Source organism: Callithrix jacchus, chromosome 15, assembly GCF_049354715.1.
Source record: "Callithrix jacchus isolate 240 chromosome 15, calJac240_pri, whole genome shotgun sequence".
Classification (NCBI taxonomy): Eukaryota; Metazoa; Chordata; class Mammalia; order Primates; family Cebidae; genus Callithrix; species Callithrix jacchus.
The window spans coordinates 59,840,290-59,855,272 of NC_133516.1; the positions used below are offsets into that span (position 1 = coordinate 59,840,290).

Below are 14,983 nucleotides of genomic sequence, written 5' to 3' on the forward strand. Positions count from 1 at the left end.
CAGAGTAGCATACGTTGACACAGCCCCACTTGCTGTTCTTTTCCACTCCTACAAACCCTACAGCAGTGCAGAATTTTTCTCCAAGGAGAGACCCTTTTTATCTTCCAGTCCCTCCCCTGTCCTATCACAATTTCTAAGATCTGGCATTACAAACAATCAGGGCCTCATTATGTGTGACACAATGCATGATGGCGACAGCATTATTTTGTTAATAAGAGAACAAAGAGATAGTCTGAGAAAGTTCACTTCTCATTTGGATTTTTTTTCACTTTGTGCCTTCAGACATATACCAGCTGTTGGCAGACTTCTCTGTTTCTTGGTGTTTAAAATGCTCATTTGAGGGGTTAAAAGAAGGAAGGCAGAAGCAATGACAAATGAAAGAAATGTTTATCCTTTAAGCAGGCATGTCTGTCTCCTCTAATATTTGCTTTGCCTCTGCTCTATTCAGCTGAACAACCAAATAGAATACTTATTCAATAGAAATGCTTTGTGTTGGCTAGTTTTTCAAGTAGGCACTTGGGTAAGGCCTTTGAACATGCCTTGCTGTTTATCTTATAAATACTAACAACACTAAATTGTATTTGTAATGATAGTGTGACAGCTGTCCAATCATCATTTCTACAATCAGTGATTGAATTTTAAAGGCATTCTTGCACTCAGGAAAATCACTGTTACAGTATTTCGTTTGTTTGTGAATTTCCTTAGGTTATTGCCCATACGTTTTATGAGTAATTTAGATCCATAGAGATGCTGCTGATCTTACAGTCTTTTAGCCAAATGAATTTCTATAATCATTAGGAAGCCCGGAGGAGAAGGTTCACAGCCAGCAGGACACAGTAGGTCCTGTGTGTGCTTTTCTAGGAACATTCTGGTGGTGGAATGAGTAATGGTTCTTCCCATTGGGTTCCCCCTTGGTACGAGTGGTGAGGGAGAAAGTGAAATATGAGCAGGACCCTGAGAGCACGCCCAACAACCCAGCTTAGCAGACGAACTTCCCCTTCCTTTTCCCTGGTGACTTTGTTCTGCAATCTGATAAAGCAACATATTCCCACTGATTACACACACATGGAGCATTTACTCTCTTGATTGGGCAAGGGCTCTGCAGGCAAAGCTACTGTGGTTTGTACCAGGATACTTCTGTGCATGCATAATGTAAAAATCTACCTACCCTCCAGATGTGACCCAGATACAGCTCACATCTAAACCCATGCAGTCCTCCTTAGCTGGTATTCTAAGCTTATATTCAAGCCCTTGTGTTCCCCATTAGGTGTCCTAGAGTTTTCTTCCCAAATGAAAATTGTTGCCATTTAAGTGTTTCTACCCAAGACCAGGTGTTTAATCAAACAGCCTATTTGATGTCATAGGAAGATTGACTGTATATCACAGTGCTAGATTCTTGGCTCGTACGGCAGCACTTCATACCTGCCATTAGGATTAAGGGCTTAAACAACCTCAGGTGCAACACCTGGGAACTCCACAGCAATGACAAGTAGACTTGAACCTCAAATTTTTAGTTTTCTAAGATGAGGTCATAGTATTGCATTTTTGTTCTTTCCCAACAGAGTCAGTTGACTTTGCAACAGATGGAAGTATTTTCAGCAACAGAAAAGGGTATTGTTCTAAGGGTCATGCTGGCGAAAGGTGGCCTTTGTCCTATGGGGTAGTCACAGAGTGATCTAGCACATAGAACAAAACTCTTCAGGGTAGTTTTCCTTCACTGTGTTGTCAGTGCTTATTCCGTAACTAGTTTCAAAACTTTAGAATGCATAAAGATCAAGAGATGCTTGCTCAAATGCTGTTTCCTGGGTCCTGATAATTAGAATACAGTATGTATGGGAGGGACTCAAGAATCTACCTGTTAACAAGCATACTTAGCTAAGGTGATAGAGGTTGTGTATCCCTTATCTAAAATGCATGGAACCAGAGATGTTTCAGACTTTGGATTTTTTTAGGGGGATTTTGAAATATTTGCATATACTTAAGGAGATATCTTGGGGATGACACCCAAGTCTAAACATGAAAATCATTAATGTTTCATATATACCTTATACACATAGCCTGAAGGTGATTTATACACTATTTTTAATAATTTTGTGCATGAAACAAAGTTTATACTTTGAGCCATCATAAAGCAAAGGTGTCACTATCTCATGTTGGCACTCAAAAAGTTTTGGATTTTGGAACATTTCAGATTTTGGATTTTTGGATTAGGGATGTTCACCTGTTTCAGGCAGGAGGTTTTTTGACATGCTTTGAGAAATAATTATTTTAGGTATATTTTGACTTATCTTTTTAACTAAGTTGTTTTCTAGGAAATATTTATTCTGAAATTAGATCTACTGCCTGATTTGGCCCAGCTCCTAGGATTGTTCACAGATGCCCTGTAAAAATTAAAAAAAATAAAAAAACCCAAAACTACATTTAGCATCAGTGGAATTTTCCTAGCTCCGCCCACCCTGTTGCTTACTGCTTTATGCATGTTATCCTTTGCTGAACTTTCCCTTGGAATCCAGATTTTGTCCTGTAATTGCTCCTGTGGACTTGATACTTGGGCATCTGCCTCACTTTCTTGAGTTAACCATCACCTGAGAGTCAAGCTTATTTTTCTCTGCTCAGCCCCAGAAAACCTCAGGCCAGCCCTATCCCTTCAAATTCTCTTGCCCAGCCTGGCTTCCAGCAGCCTGAGTGGTATCCTGTTTGCCTGGGGAGAAGTTCAGGGAAATGCAGAAACGGGCCAAATTAATTAAAGAAAAAAAAAGAGATCATTTATGTTCCAATACAGCACATAAATTAAGTGACCTGGCCGTGGAGAGGTGCTTTATTAACGTTTTTCTTAGAGGATTTTTTTTTAATTTAATTCAAAAAATGTTTTTGTTTCCATTACAGATGTGGTGATTTTTATTCCGTGACTTAGAAAAATAAGATTAAATAATATCTTCTAATAGAAAATTATATGATTCTATGCATCTCTTTCAGTAATCCAAAAATTTCAGATTACCCTGATACTACATTTTACTTCTGGGACACTTTACAGGAAAATGCATGAAGAAGTCAACTGACAAACATACTGATTTTGTTTTTCCTTAAAAAAATAGATTTTAAAAAGAAAAGACTCAAATGAACAAAGGTATTTGAAATTGCCTGGCTGAAAGCAGTATTTTTCAGTAATTTTCAATATTTGATGAACAAAAGGGGAAAGGGCTTAGTGTCTATGTAATGGTTGTCTCATCTTTAACCTAAATGAGTTTCTGGTCATGAAATCTCTGCTTTTTGTCCTGAAAAGTCCAAAGGTTTCCCACTCCTTGTTGAAGTATGAAAGCAAATTTTCTTCAGCCTAGTATTTCTTCAGCCTTTCCTTTATGAAAATGAATTTATACTTCTTAATTCAAGATAATTCCTGTGGTATGGAACCTTACAGAATGCTGGTAGTGAAGTTAGCCTAGTGACTGATTGGCAAGTACCTAGTTACCAAGGAGAAACAGTCAGGAAATCATGATGTAACAGTATTGGCACCTCAGTAGATCCCTCAAGCTGGGGCTCAGATCAGTGGTCTGGAATCCAAAAGATCATATATAGGCTGTTGACATTCTTACTGCCCACTCCCTCATTCCTCCTTTTAACATGATTTTTAGGAATTCCTAGAAGGATAGAAAATCATTGCCTTCCCCTCCTCCTCTAATAATAATGTGAGCCCCTGCCTCTAATGTCTCCAAGGCAGATGAGGTCCTGGGGTGACTCTCACCCTTTTGGGAACCCAAGTGTAAAAACATTAATCCCAACATCTTGCCACTTAAATAAGAAGACATTCATTACTTATAAATAAATGGGCTGGAATACAAGATGGCCAAATAGAAACAGCTCTGGAGTGCACTTCCCAGCAACAACAACACAGAGGGTGAGTGAGCACCACATTTCCAAATGAGTTATTACTGCCCACAGACCAGGAGATTCCTGGACTGAAAAGTGCCATGAGTTCCCAGCACGGCTGTTTCAGCCAGCAAAGCCGGTCCCTGCACAAAAACTCACACAAATCTGGGTGGCCATTTCAATTGGTGCCTGGAACACCTGGGGGACAGAGCTGCCCATTCAACTGAAAAAAAGGAGGCTAAAACAGGGAGCCAGGTGATCTGGTTTAGCGGGTGCCACCTCCAGAAAGACCAGCAACCTGAAATGCTCCGGTGGCAAGTGCAGCTGGTCCCAGGACAGTCCAGCTCTGTTGGGAGAAGGGCGTCTGCCATTACTGAGGCAGTCCTCCACTACAGAGGCAGTCTGCCATGACAGAGGCAATCCATCATTACTGAGGCAGACTGCCATTACTGAGGCAGTTCTAACTATATCTCTATAAACAAAAATGCAAGGAAGTTCACACAGCAGCTGGGCAGAGCCCACAGCAGCTCAGCAACACCTCTGCTGGCAGACTGTGACTAGGCTACCTCCTTGGTGGGCAGGGCAGCTCTGAAAAAAGGCAGCAACACATCAGGAACTTATAAATAAAGTCCCACCTACCCAGGATAGAGCACCAGGGAAAAAAGGCAGTTATGAGTTCCCCTGCAGCAGCTCTGAACAAAACAATGGAGCTCACAACTCAGCACTTGAGCTCCTGTAAGGGATAGACTGTCTCATCAAGCAGCTCCCTGACCCCTGTAGATCCAAAGAGTCACCTTATAAAGGAGAGCTCAGGTTGACATCTGGAGGGTATCCTTCTGGGACAAAGATAACAGAAGAAGAAACTGGCAGCAACCCTTACTGTTCTGCAGCTGCTGCAGGTGACCCCCAGGCAAGCAGCGTCTGGAGTGGCCCTCCTGCAATCCAGCAGCAGAGGGGCCTGTCTGTTAAAAGGAAACAAAAAAAAAAAACAGAAAGAAATAACTTCATCATCAACAAAAAGGACACCCACTCAGAAACCCCATCTGAAAGTCACCAACTACAAAGACCATAAGTAGATAAATCGACTAAGATAGGAAGAAACCAGCACAAAAAGGATGAAAACACCCAAAACCAGAATGCCTCTCCTCCAAGGAATCACAGTTCATTACCAACAAAGGAACAAAGTGGGATGGAGAATGAGTCTGATGAATTGACAGACAGGCTTCAGAAGATGGGTAATAACAAACTTCTCTGAGCTAAAAGAACATGTTCTAACCCAAAGCACAGAAACTAAGAGCCTTGAAAAAAGGTTTGACGAAATACTAAAGAGAATAAACAGCTTAGAGAAGAATATAAATGACTTAATGGAGCTGAAAAACACAACATGAGAACTTCGCAAAGCATACACAAGATTCAGTAGCCAAATTGACCAAGCAGAAGAAAGGATATCAGATATTGAAGATCAACTCAATGAAATAAAATGAGAAGGCAAGATGAGAGAAAAAAGTGAAAAAAAATGAACAAAGCCTCCAAGAAATAAGGGATTATGTGAAAAGACCTAATCTACATTTGATAAGTGTGCCTGAATGTGACAGAGAGAATGAATCCAAGCTGGAAAACACTCTTCAGGATGTTATCCGGGAGAACTTCCCCAACCTAGCAAGGCAGACCAATATTCAAGTCCAGGAAATACAGAGAACACCACAGAGATATTCCTCAAGAAGAGCAACCCCAGGACACATAATCAACAAAGTCACCAGGGTTGAAATGAAGAAAAATGCTAAGGGTAGCCAGAGAGAAAGGTCAAGTTACCCACAAAGGGAAGCCCATCAAACTCACAGCAGATCTCTCACCAGAAGAGAGTGGTGGCCAGAAGAGACTCAAGCCAGAAGAGAGTGGGGGCCATTATTTAACATACTTAAAGAAAAGAACTTTCAACCCAGAATTTAATATCCAGCCAAACTAAGCTTCATAAGCAAAGGAGTAATAAAATCCTTTATGAAGAAACAACTGCTGAGAGATTTTGTCACCACCAGGCCTGCCTTACAAGAGCTCCTGAAAGAAGCACTAAGTATGGACAGGAACAACCAGTATCAGCCACTCCAAAAACATACCAAATAGCAAAAAGCATCGACACAATGGAGAAACTGCATCAACTAATGGGCAAAACAACCAGCTAGCATCAAAATGGCAGAATCAAATTCACACATAACAATATTAACCTTAAATGTAAATGGACTAAATGCCCCAGTCAAAAGACATACACTGGCAAATTGGATAAAATATCAAAACCCATTGGTGTGCTGTATTCAGAAAACCCATCTCACTTGCAAGGACACACATAGGCTCAAAATAAAGGGATGGAGGGAGATTTACCAAGTAAATGGAGAGCAAAAAAAAGCAGGAGTTGCAATCCTAGTCTCTGATAAAATAGACTTTAAACCAACAAAGATCAAAAGAGACAAAGAAGAGCATTACATAATGGTAAAAGGATCAATGCAACAAGAAGAGCTAATGATCCTAAATATATGTGCACCCATTACCGGAGCATCCAGATATATAAAGCAAGTTCTTAATGACCTACAAAGAGACTTGGACTCCCACACAATAATAGTGGGAGACTTTAACACTCTGCTGTCAATATTAGACAGATCATTGAGACAGAAAATTAACAAGGATATTTAGGACTTGAACTCAGAACTGGACCAAGTAAACCTAATAGCATATACAGAACTCTCCACCCCAAATCCACAGAATATGTATTCTCAGCACCACATCACACCTGCTCTAAAATTGATCACATAATTGGAGGTAAATCACTCCTCAGCAAATGCAAAAGAACAGAAATCATAACAAACAGTTTCTCAGACCACAGTTCAATAAAATTAGAACTCAGGATTAAGAAACTAACTCAAAATCACACAACTTCATGGAAACTGAACAACTGGCCCTTGAATGTTGACGGGATAAACAATGAAATGAAGGCAGAAATAAAGATGTTCTTCAAAACCAGTGAGAATGAAAACACAACATACAAGAATCTCTGGGACACATTTAAAGCAGTGTCTAGAAGAAAATTTATAGCAATAAATGCCTACATGATGAGCAAGGAAAGATCTAAAATCGACAGCCTATCATCAAAACTGAAAGAGCTAGAGGAGCAAGATCAAAAAAATTCAAAAGCTACCAGAAGACAAGAAATAACTAAGATCAGAGCAGAACTGAAGGAGATAGAGACACAAGAAAACCCTCCAATCAATAAATACAGGAGCTGATTTTTTGAAAAGATCAACAAAATAGACTGCTAGCCAGATTAATAAAAAAGAAAAGAAAGAAGAATCAAATAGATGCAATAAAAAACAATAAAGGGGATATCACCACCAATTCCACAGAAATACGAGCTACCATCAGAGATTACTACAAACAACTCAATGCACACATACCAGTAAGCCTGGAAGAAATGCATAAATTCCTGGACACTTTCACCCTCCCAAGCCTAAATCAGGAAGAAGTCGAAACCCTGAATAGACCAGTAACAATGGCTGAAGTTGAGGCAGCAATTAATAGTCTACCAACCAACAAAAGCCCAGGTTCAGATGGGTTCACAGCCGAATTCTACTAGACATACAAAGAGGATTTGGTACTATTCCTTCTGAAACTATTCCAAACAGTCCAAAAAGAGGCAATCCTTCCCAAAACATTTTATGAGACTAACATCATCCTGATACCAAAACCTGGCAGAGATGCAATAAGAAAAAGAAAACGTCCGGCTAATATCCATGATGAACATAGATGCAAAAATCTTCAATAAAATACTGGCAAACTGATTGCAACAGCACATCAAAAAGCTTATCCATTACGAGCAAGTAGGCTTCATCCCAGGTATGCAAGGCTGGTTCAACATATACAAGTCTATAAACGTAATCCACCACATAAACAGAACAAAAAACAAAAACCACATGATTATCTCAATAGATGCAGAGAGGCCTTCGACAAAATTCAACAGCCCTTTATGCTAAAAACTCTCAATAAACTAGGTATCGAGGGAATGTATCTCAAAATAATAAAAGCTGTTTAGGACAAACCCACCGCAAGTATTCTACTGAATGGGCAAAAACTGGAAGCATTCCCTTTGAAATATGGCACTAGACAAGGATGCCATCTCTCACCACTCTTATTCAATATAGTATTGGAAGTTCTAGCCAGAGCAATCGGGCAAGAAAAATAAATAAAGGGTATTCAATTAGGAAAGGAGGAAGTCAAATTGTCTCTATTTGCAGATGACATGATTGTATATTTAGAAGACTCCATTGTCTCAGCCCAAAAACCCCTTAAACTGATAAGCAATTTCAGCAAAGTCTCAGGATACGAAATCAATGTGCAGACATCACAAGCATTTCCATACACCAATAACAGACTTAAAGAGAACCAAATTAAGAACCAACTGCCATTCACAATTGCTACAAAGAGAATAAAATACCTAAGAATATAACTAACAAAGGATGTAAAGGACCTCTTCAAGGAGAACTACACACTACTGCTCAAGGAAATAAGAGATGATAGAAACAGGTGGGAAAACATTCCATGCTCATATTTAGGAAGAATTAATATTGTGAAAATGGCCATACTGCCCAAAATAATTCATAGATTCAATGCTATCCCCATCAAGCAACCTATGACCCTCTTCAAAGAACTGGAAAAAACCACCTTGAACTTCACATGGAACCAAAAGAGAGCCCGCATAGCCAAGACAATTCTAAGCAAAAAGAACAAAGCTGGAGACATCACACTACTTGACTTCAAACTATACTACAGGCTACATTAATCAAAACAGCATGGTACTGGTACCAAAACAGAGATATAGACCAATGGAACAGAACAGAGGCCTCAGAGGCAATGCCACACATCTACAACCATCTGATCTTTGACAAACCTGACAAAAACAGGCAATGAAGAAAGGACTCCCTGTTTAATAAATGGTTTTTGGAAAACTGGCTAGCCATGGGCAGAAAGCAGAAACTGGACACATTTCTGACACCTAACACTAAATTTAACTCCAGATGGATTAAAGACTTAAACATAAGGCCTAACACCATAAAAACCCTAGAAGAAAATGTAGGCAAAAACACTCATGACGTAGGCATAGGCAAGGACTTCATGACTAAAACACCAAAAGTATTGGCAACAAAAGCCAAAATATACAAATGGTATCTAATTAAATTCCAGAGCTTCTATACAGCAAAAGAAACAATCATTAGAATGAACCAGAAAATAACAGAATGGGAAAAACTTTTTGCACTCTACCCATCTGACAAAGGGCTATTATCCAGAATCTACAGAGAACTAAAACAGATTTACAAGAAACAAACAAACAAACCTATTCAAAAGTGGGTGAAGAACATGAACAGACACCTTTAAAAAGAAGACATTTATGTATCCAAGAAACATATTAAAAAAAGCTCATTATTACTGGTCATTAGAGAAATGCAAATCAAAACCACATTGAGATACCATCTAACACCAGTTAGAATGATGATCATTAAAAAATCTGGAGACAACAGATGCTGGAGAGGATGTGGAGAAATAGGAACACTTTTACACTGTTGGTGGGATTGTAAATTAGTTCAACCATTGTGGAAGACACTGTGGCGATTCCTCAAGGACCTAGAAATAGAAATTCCATTTGACCCAGCAATCCCATTACTAGGTATATATCCAAAGGATTATAAATAGTTCTATTATAAAGATACATGCGGCCGGGCACAGTGGCTCAAGCCTGTAATCCCAGCACTTTGGGAGGCTGAGGCGGGTGGATCACAAGGTCAAGAGATCGAGACCATCCTGGTCAACATGGTGAAACTCCATCTCTACTAAAAATACAAAAAATTAGCTGGGCATGGTGGTGCATGCCTGTAATTCCAGCTACTCAGGAGGCTGAGGCAGGAGAATTGCATGAACCCAGGAGGCAGAGGTTGCGGTGAGCCAAGATCACACCATTGCACTCCAGCCTGGGTAACAAGAGCGAAACTCCATCTCAAAAAAAAAAAACAAAAACAAAAAAACATGCACACGTATGTTCATAGTGGCACTGATTACAATAATGAAGACCTGGAACCAACTCAAATGCCCATCAATGATAGACTGGACAGGGAAAATGTGGCACATATACACCATGGAATACTATGCAGCCATTAAAAACGATAAATTCATGTCCTTTGTAGGGACATGGATGAATCTGGAAACCATAGTTCTCAGCAAACTGACACAAGAACAGAAAACCAAACACCACATGTTCTCACTCATAGGCGGGTGTTGAACAACGAGAACTCATGTACACCAGGAGGGGAGCATCACGCACTGGGATCTGTTGCAGGGGAAAAGGGGAGGTGCAGTGGGGAGTATGAGGTTGGGGAGGGATAAGGAGGAGAAATGCCAGATATAGGTGATGGGGGCATGGAGGCAGCAAACTGCATTGCCATGTATGTACCTATGCAACAATCCTGCATGTTTTGCACATGTACCCCAGAATCTAAAGTGCAATAAAAAAAATATAAATATAAATAAATAAATAGAGAAATCATAGTGGTTAAGAATACACACAGTCCACTGACCTATAAAGTTTATCAAGTGAAGATAAACTTTATAGGTCAGTGGACTGTTGTGATCTCTAAGGATGCCTGCTCTTTGTCAGTTCTGTGCAGTACTTGTTGGGGAGGGTGGGGTATCTCACGATTAGCTTCTGGAGTTCAACTACAGGTGCTCTAAGAAAGGGTTAGTTGGCTGGGTATGGTGGCTCACGCCTGTAATCCCAGCACTTTGGGAGGCCAAGGCAAGGGGATCACGAAGTCAGAAGTTTGAGACCAGTTGGCCAATATGGTGAAACCCCATCTCTATTTAAAATACAAAAATTAGCTGGGAATGACACACGCCTGTAATGCCAGCTACTTGGGAGGCTGACACAGGAGAATTGCTTGAATCTGGGAGGCAGAGGTTGCGGTGAGCTGAGATGGTGCCACTGCACTCTAGCCTGGGTGACATAGTGAGACCCTGCTTCAAAAAAAATAAATAAATAAGAGAATGGATTAGTTTGTACATCAGTCCTAGACCTTGACACATTCATGTGAGTTAGTTTTATAGCTTTCTGTCCTCAATGCTTCCTTCTCAACTATTAGTCCACACAGGCATGTGCTAAAATTACCTTTCTAAATGTTGTGAAGCAAAGATTTGTTGGTTAGATTTTTCCAACACAAAATGTCTAGGAGTGGGTCTAAAGCTGATGTTGGCTGATGTTCTGTTCCTAGGAAATGGAAAGCTAGGAATAGAAGGATCTGTGTTAGAAGTTCTCAAACTTTAGTGTGCAAAAGAATCACCCGAGAGCTAGGTTAAAGGGCAGATTAATGGACCCCAGATTCTTCTGGTGTAGTCAGTCTGGACTGAGATTTAATAAAACAAGCATGGCATGATAATAATGCAGGTGGTCTACAGTCTAACTCTGAGACACATTGTATTGTTATATCCTGTCCTCTGTCATTTGCTGAGATGCTCCTTTACCTCTTTTGACTGAAAATCACAGCCACTCTTCTGGTTACATAGAACAACTTACTGTAACAAAGAAAAGGATGAACTTTATCTTCTAGGCTTTGAAAATGGTAAACGCAGTCTTTTGTGTGTGCCTTCAAGACACTTGAAAGTCACTTTGTGGCAACTACACAGAGATAGAACAAACTTAGGGATGCCTCTCTCCCTGTTTCATCTCACAGCTCCTCTCTCAGGACTCTGTCTCACCCAGGTACCTCAAGGTTTTTGTGAAATAAAGCAACTCTTTTTTCTCAAAATCATTGTTAACCCTGGTCCAAAAGTTTAAAAGCTAGGATATATGTTTTTGTTTTTTTGTTGTAATACCTGGATAGCTAAACTTTCTAAAATCTCTTCCTTCATATCTGTGAACCCAAATAGCTCATGCCTGTGGATTTCCTTCGATGAGAACTGAAATACTGTTCCCTTTATGCTAATGTTAATTTTCAGGCAGTGAGCTTGGTTAACTATGAGAAAATAAAAACTTTAGTTGGAGTGCATTATTTATAGTGAATGTAAAACCTCATTATTATCAATTCTTTTTGCAAAATACACAGAAAAAAATATCTTTTTGTTATTTAAATATGGCATGGCTACATTGAGAAATAGTACAGATGTTAATCCACAGCCTCTCAGCTGCATCCTGAGTAATCATTATTATGTTTTATTCTTATTTGGAATTACTAGTAATAGAGTCTATATTTCTGTATGAAATTCAAATCAGGGAACACCAATGAATTGAGATGATTGATATTATATATACACACACATAATTTTGGAATTGGGGACAACAATGGAAATATTTCTCCCTTAGAGAAAATCCACCAAACTTGCTGCTATGTTAGTGATCTTGATGAATAACATTTTTAATTTACCTAGATGTGCCCAAAATTCACTTAATTCTTTACCATCAAAATGAGCTAAGATTTGTCCAGTACCTAAATTTGTTTTGAAAATATCTGTGTAATTGTTAAAAATCTGAAATGAAACTGTCTGGATTTTGAAATATCCAACTTTAAACACAAGTATTTTTTTAAAAAGTACTTGTCTGTATACTTTTATTCTATGATTTTATTTTGTGTGCTTTCATAAATCTTATTTTTTTTGGTTATTTAAACTTCTTATTGATGTGGTGGTATTTTGTGCATGGAGTAAGGAGAGACAGTGGTAGTGGCAATATATTTCATGACATCTTTGAATGCAGATTATATGTGTAAGTACATGCGTGTTTTTGGGAAAATATTCCTGGCTGTTTTCTTTTTCTTTGTTATTGTTTTGTTTTCTTTTCTTTAGAGATAGCATCTTGCTCTGTCATCCAGGCTGGAGTGTGGTGGCAATGATCATGGCTAACTGCAGCATTGATTTCCCAGGCTCAAGCCATCCTCCCATCTGAGTCTCCTGAGTAGCTGGGACTATAGGCACACACCAAGCCTAGCTAATTTTTTTAATTTTTGGTAGAGATGGGGTCTCCCTGTGTTGCCCAGGGTTCAAGCAGTCCTCCATGCCTCAGCCTCCCACAGTGCTGGGATTAAAGGCATGAGCCACTGTGCCCAGCTTGTTTTCCCATTTTTATCTCATATAGAATCACTGGCCTAGTCCAATCTTACTGATTTTTAGATGACACATTTGAGACATACAGAGACGAGGTGATTTTCTAGAGGTCCTGGAGTTAGTATTTGATGCAAGGCATTGAAACTCAGTCCATGGTCTTTCTGAATCTTCATCCCTCTCTTTCTCGCAACAAGATCATGGGCTGTCCTCAGTCCCCTATAATAAGATAGAATTCTGTTTGGTCATTTTGTCTTCTTAAGTTTTCTTGTATTTCAACCTTAGCATGAAGGGTTTTTTTTTTAATGTCTGAGTTAAATGCCTTAGAAATTATTTTGCCAGGCTTCACCTAGATCCTGAAACCAACTTTATTCTTTTTTCTCTGTACTGATGCACCTGAATGAATTCAGTCTCGTCCTGTCACCTATCGACAAAAGTCTGGTTATGAAGGTTTTCCAGGATAGCAGTTGCAATTCTTGCCCTTCAAAATAATCACATATAAGTGGATGTGGACTGTCAGCTGCTGAGTGATATTTAATGTGACTTTACATCATAGCCTCTGGTGATTCTACCTCACAACTCATCATGCCATGCCTAAACAAGCTAATTGAATACATTAAAAATTGAAAAAAATACTTTGAAATAAAACAAATTCTTATTGATCACCCTGTATGTATATATACCACTGTATTTGGTACCACAAGAGATACAAAAATAGGTATAATACAGCAAGGTGTCAAAGAGCTTATAATCCAAACAAGGGAAAAGAAAGTGTACTTTCCATCAAATGCACTAGAAAAAGATAAATGTCTTGGGAAATATAATTTTTTAATTAAGTGGTTAAAGGAAAAAGGTGAGGGTCTAGAAGAGTCTTCTAGGAAAAAGAATTTGATCTTGACTTTGAAAAATGAAAATCACTTTCATGGGCATAAGTGGTGAGATGCATTTTGAACAATATTGTATGTGTAATCTAGAAGCATATGTACTCTATACTGCCACTTAAGATATGGTTTGTGGATCATTTTTATCTTTGAATTTTGCTACTGCTCCATGGCAAAGTAAGTCTCATGCATCCAGTTTCTCTTGTTGAGAGAAAGCACTTAGAAATGCATGACTGTTTGACATGGCTTCACCATCCAAGCACATAATCACTGGACTCAAATCATTGTACCTTTTATAGACCAGTTTGGGTGTTGCTGAGTCATGTGTGGTACCAGCTATGTGATATTTATGCAAGGTAGACCATATATGGCTTCATGAGATGTTGGGAAAACAACCTAGTTCTTCACTGCAGATAATTTGAGAATAAACACTATAGGTTGTTCTTTATTTGCCTACATAGTCATTTTAAGAAACTGTGGTATATATTAGCAATACAGAGCTACTACTCATTATTGACTTATTTACCATATCATCTTTGCTTCTTTCTAATTATATCATCTCATTACAGCACAGAAAAAAATGTTAGCTTTATGACACTAGACAGACATCCACAATGACAGCAGCACAAAAGGGATACAGGACACACAAAGTAAAGGGGTAGGCTAAAGACAAGCAGAACAATACGTAGAGGGAAGAAAGGGAGACATCTAGCAGCCTGTACCTGGAAGTCGTTAGTAAAATATGTGACCAATGTGAAATAAGAAAGCACATATTTTCACTTCATTCTAATCCATAGATTAACTTTGAATGGGAATTTTTTTTCCCAGAAGCGGACACGAAGGCTGTTATGCCTCACTATTTTTTGTTAATTTCTTTCTATTATTTTCTTTATGTTGTTGTTCCCTGTTGTTGTTCCTATTTGGAAGGTATTCTTCATTTTGCACATTTTCTCTTCTCGTTGCAGATGATTCCACACTGCATGGCCCGATTTTTATTCAAGAACCAAGTCCTGTAATGTTCCCTTTGGATTCTGAGGAGAAAAAAGTGAAGCTCAATTGCGAAGTTAAAGGAAATCCAAAACCTCATATCAGGTTTGTTGATTTAAAAGCAT

General features: G+C 39.0%; 1 protein-coding gene across 17 annotated transcripts in view; it reads left to right on the forward strand.

Annotated features, from left to right (window-relative positions):
- CNTN4 (contactin 4) overlaps positions 1–14,983 on the forward strand; it is a 994,033-nt gene that overhangs the window by 630,639 nt on the left and 348,411 nt on the right. For all 17 annotated transcript variants that reach the window (XM_078351515.1, XM_078351513.1, XM_078351514.1 and 14 more), the window contains one exon: positions 14,837–14,963. In XM_078351515.1, the coding sequence (XP_078207641.1) occupies positions 14,837–14,963 (127 nt within the window). The remainder of the gene's footprint in view (positions 1–14,836; positions 14,964–14,983) is intronic.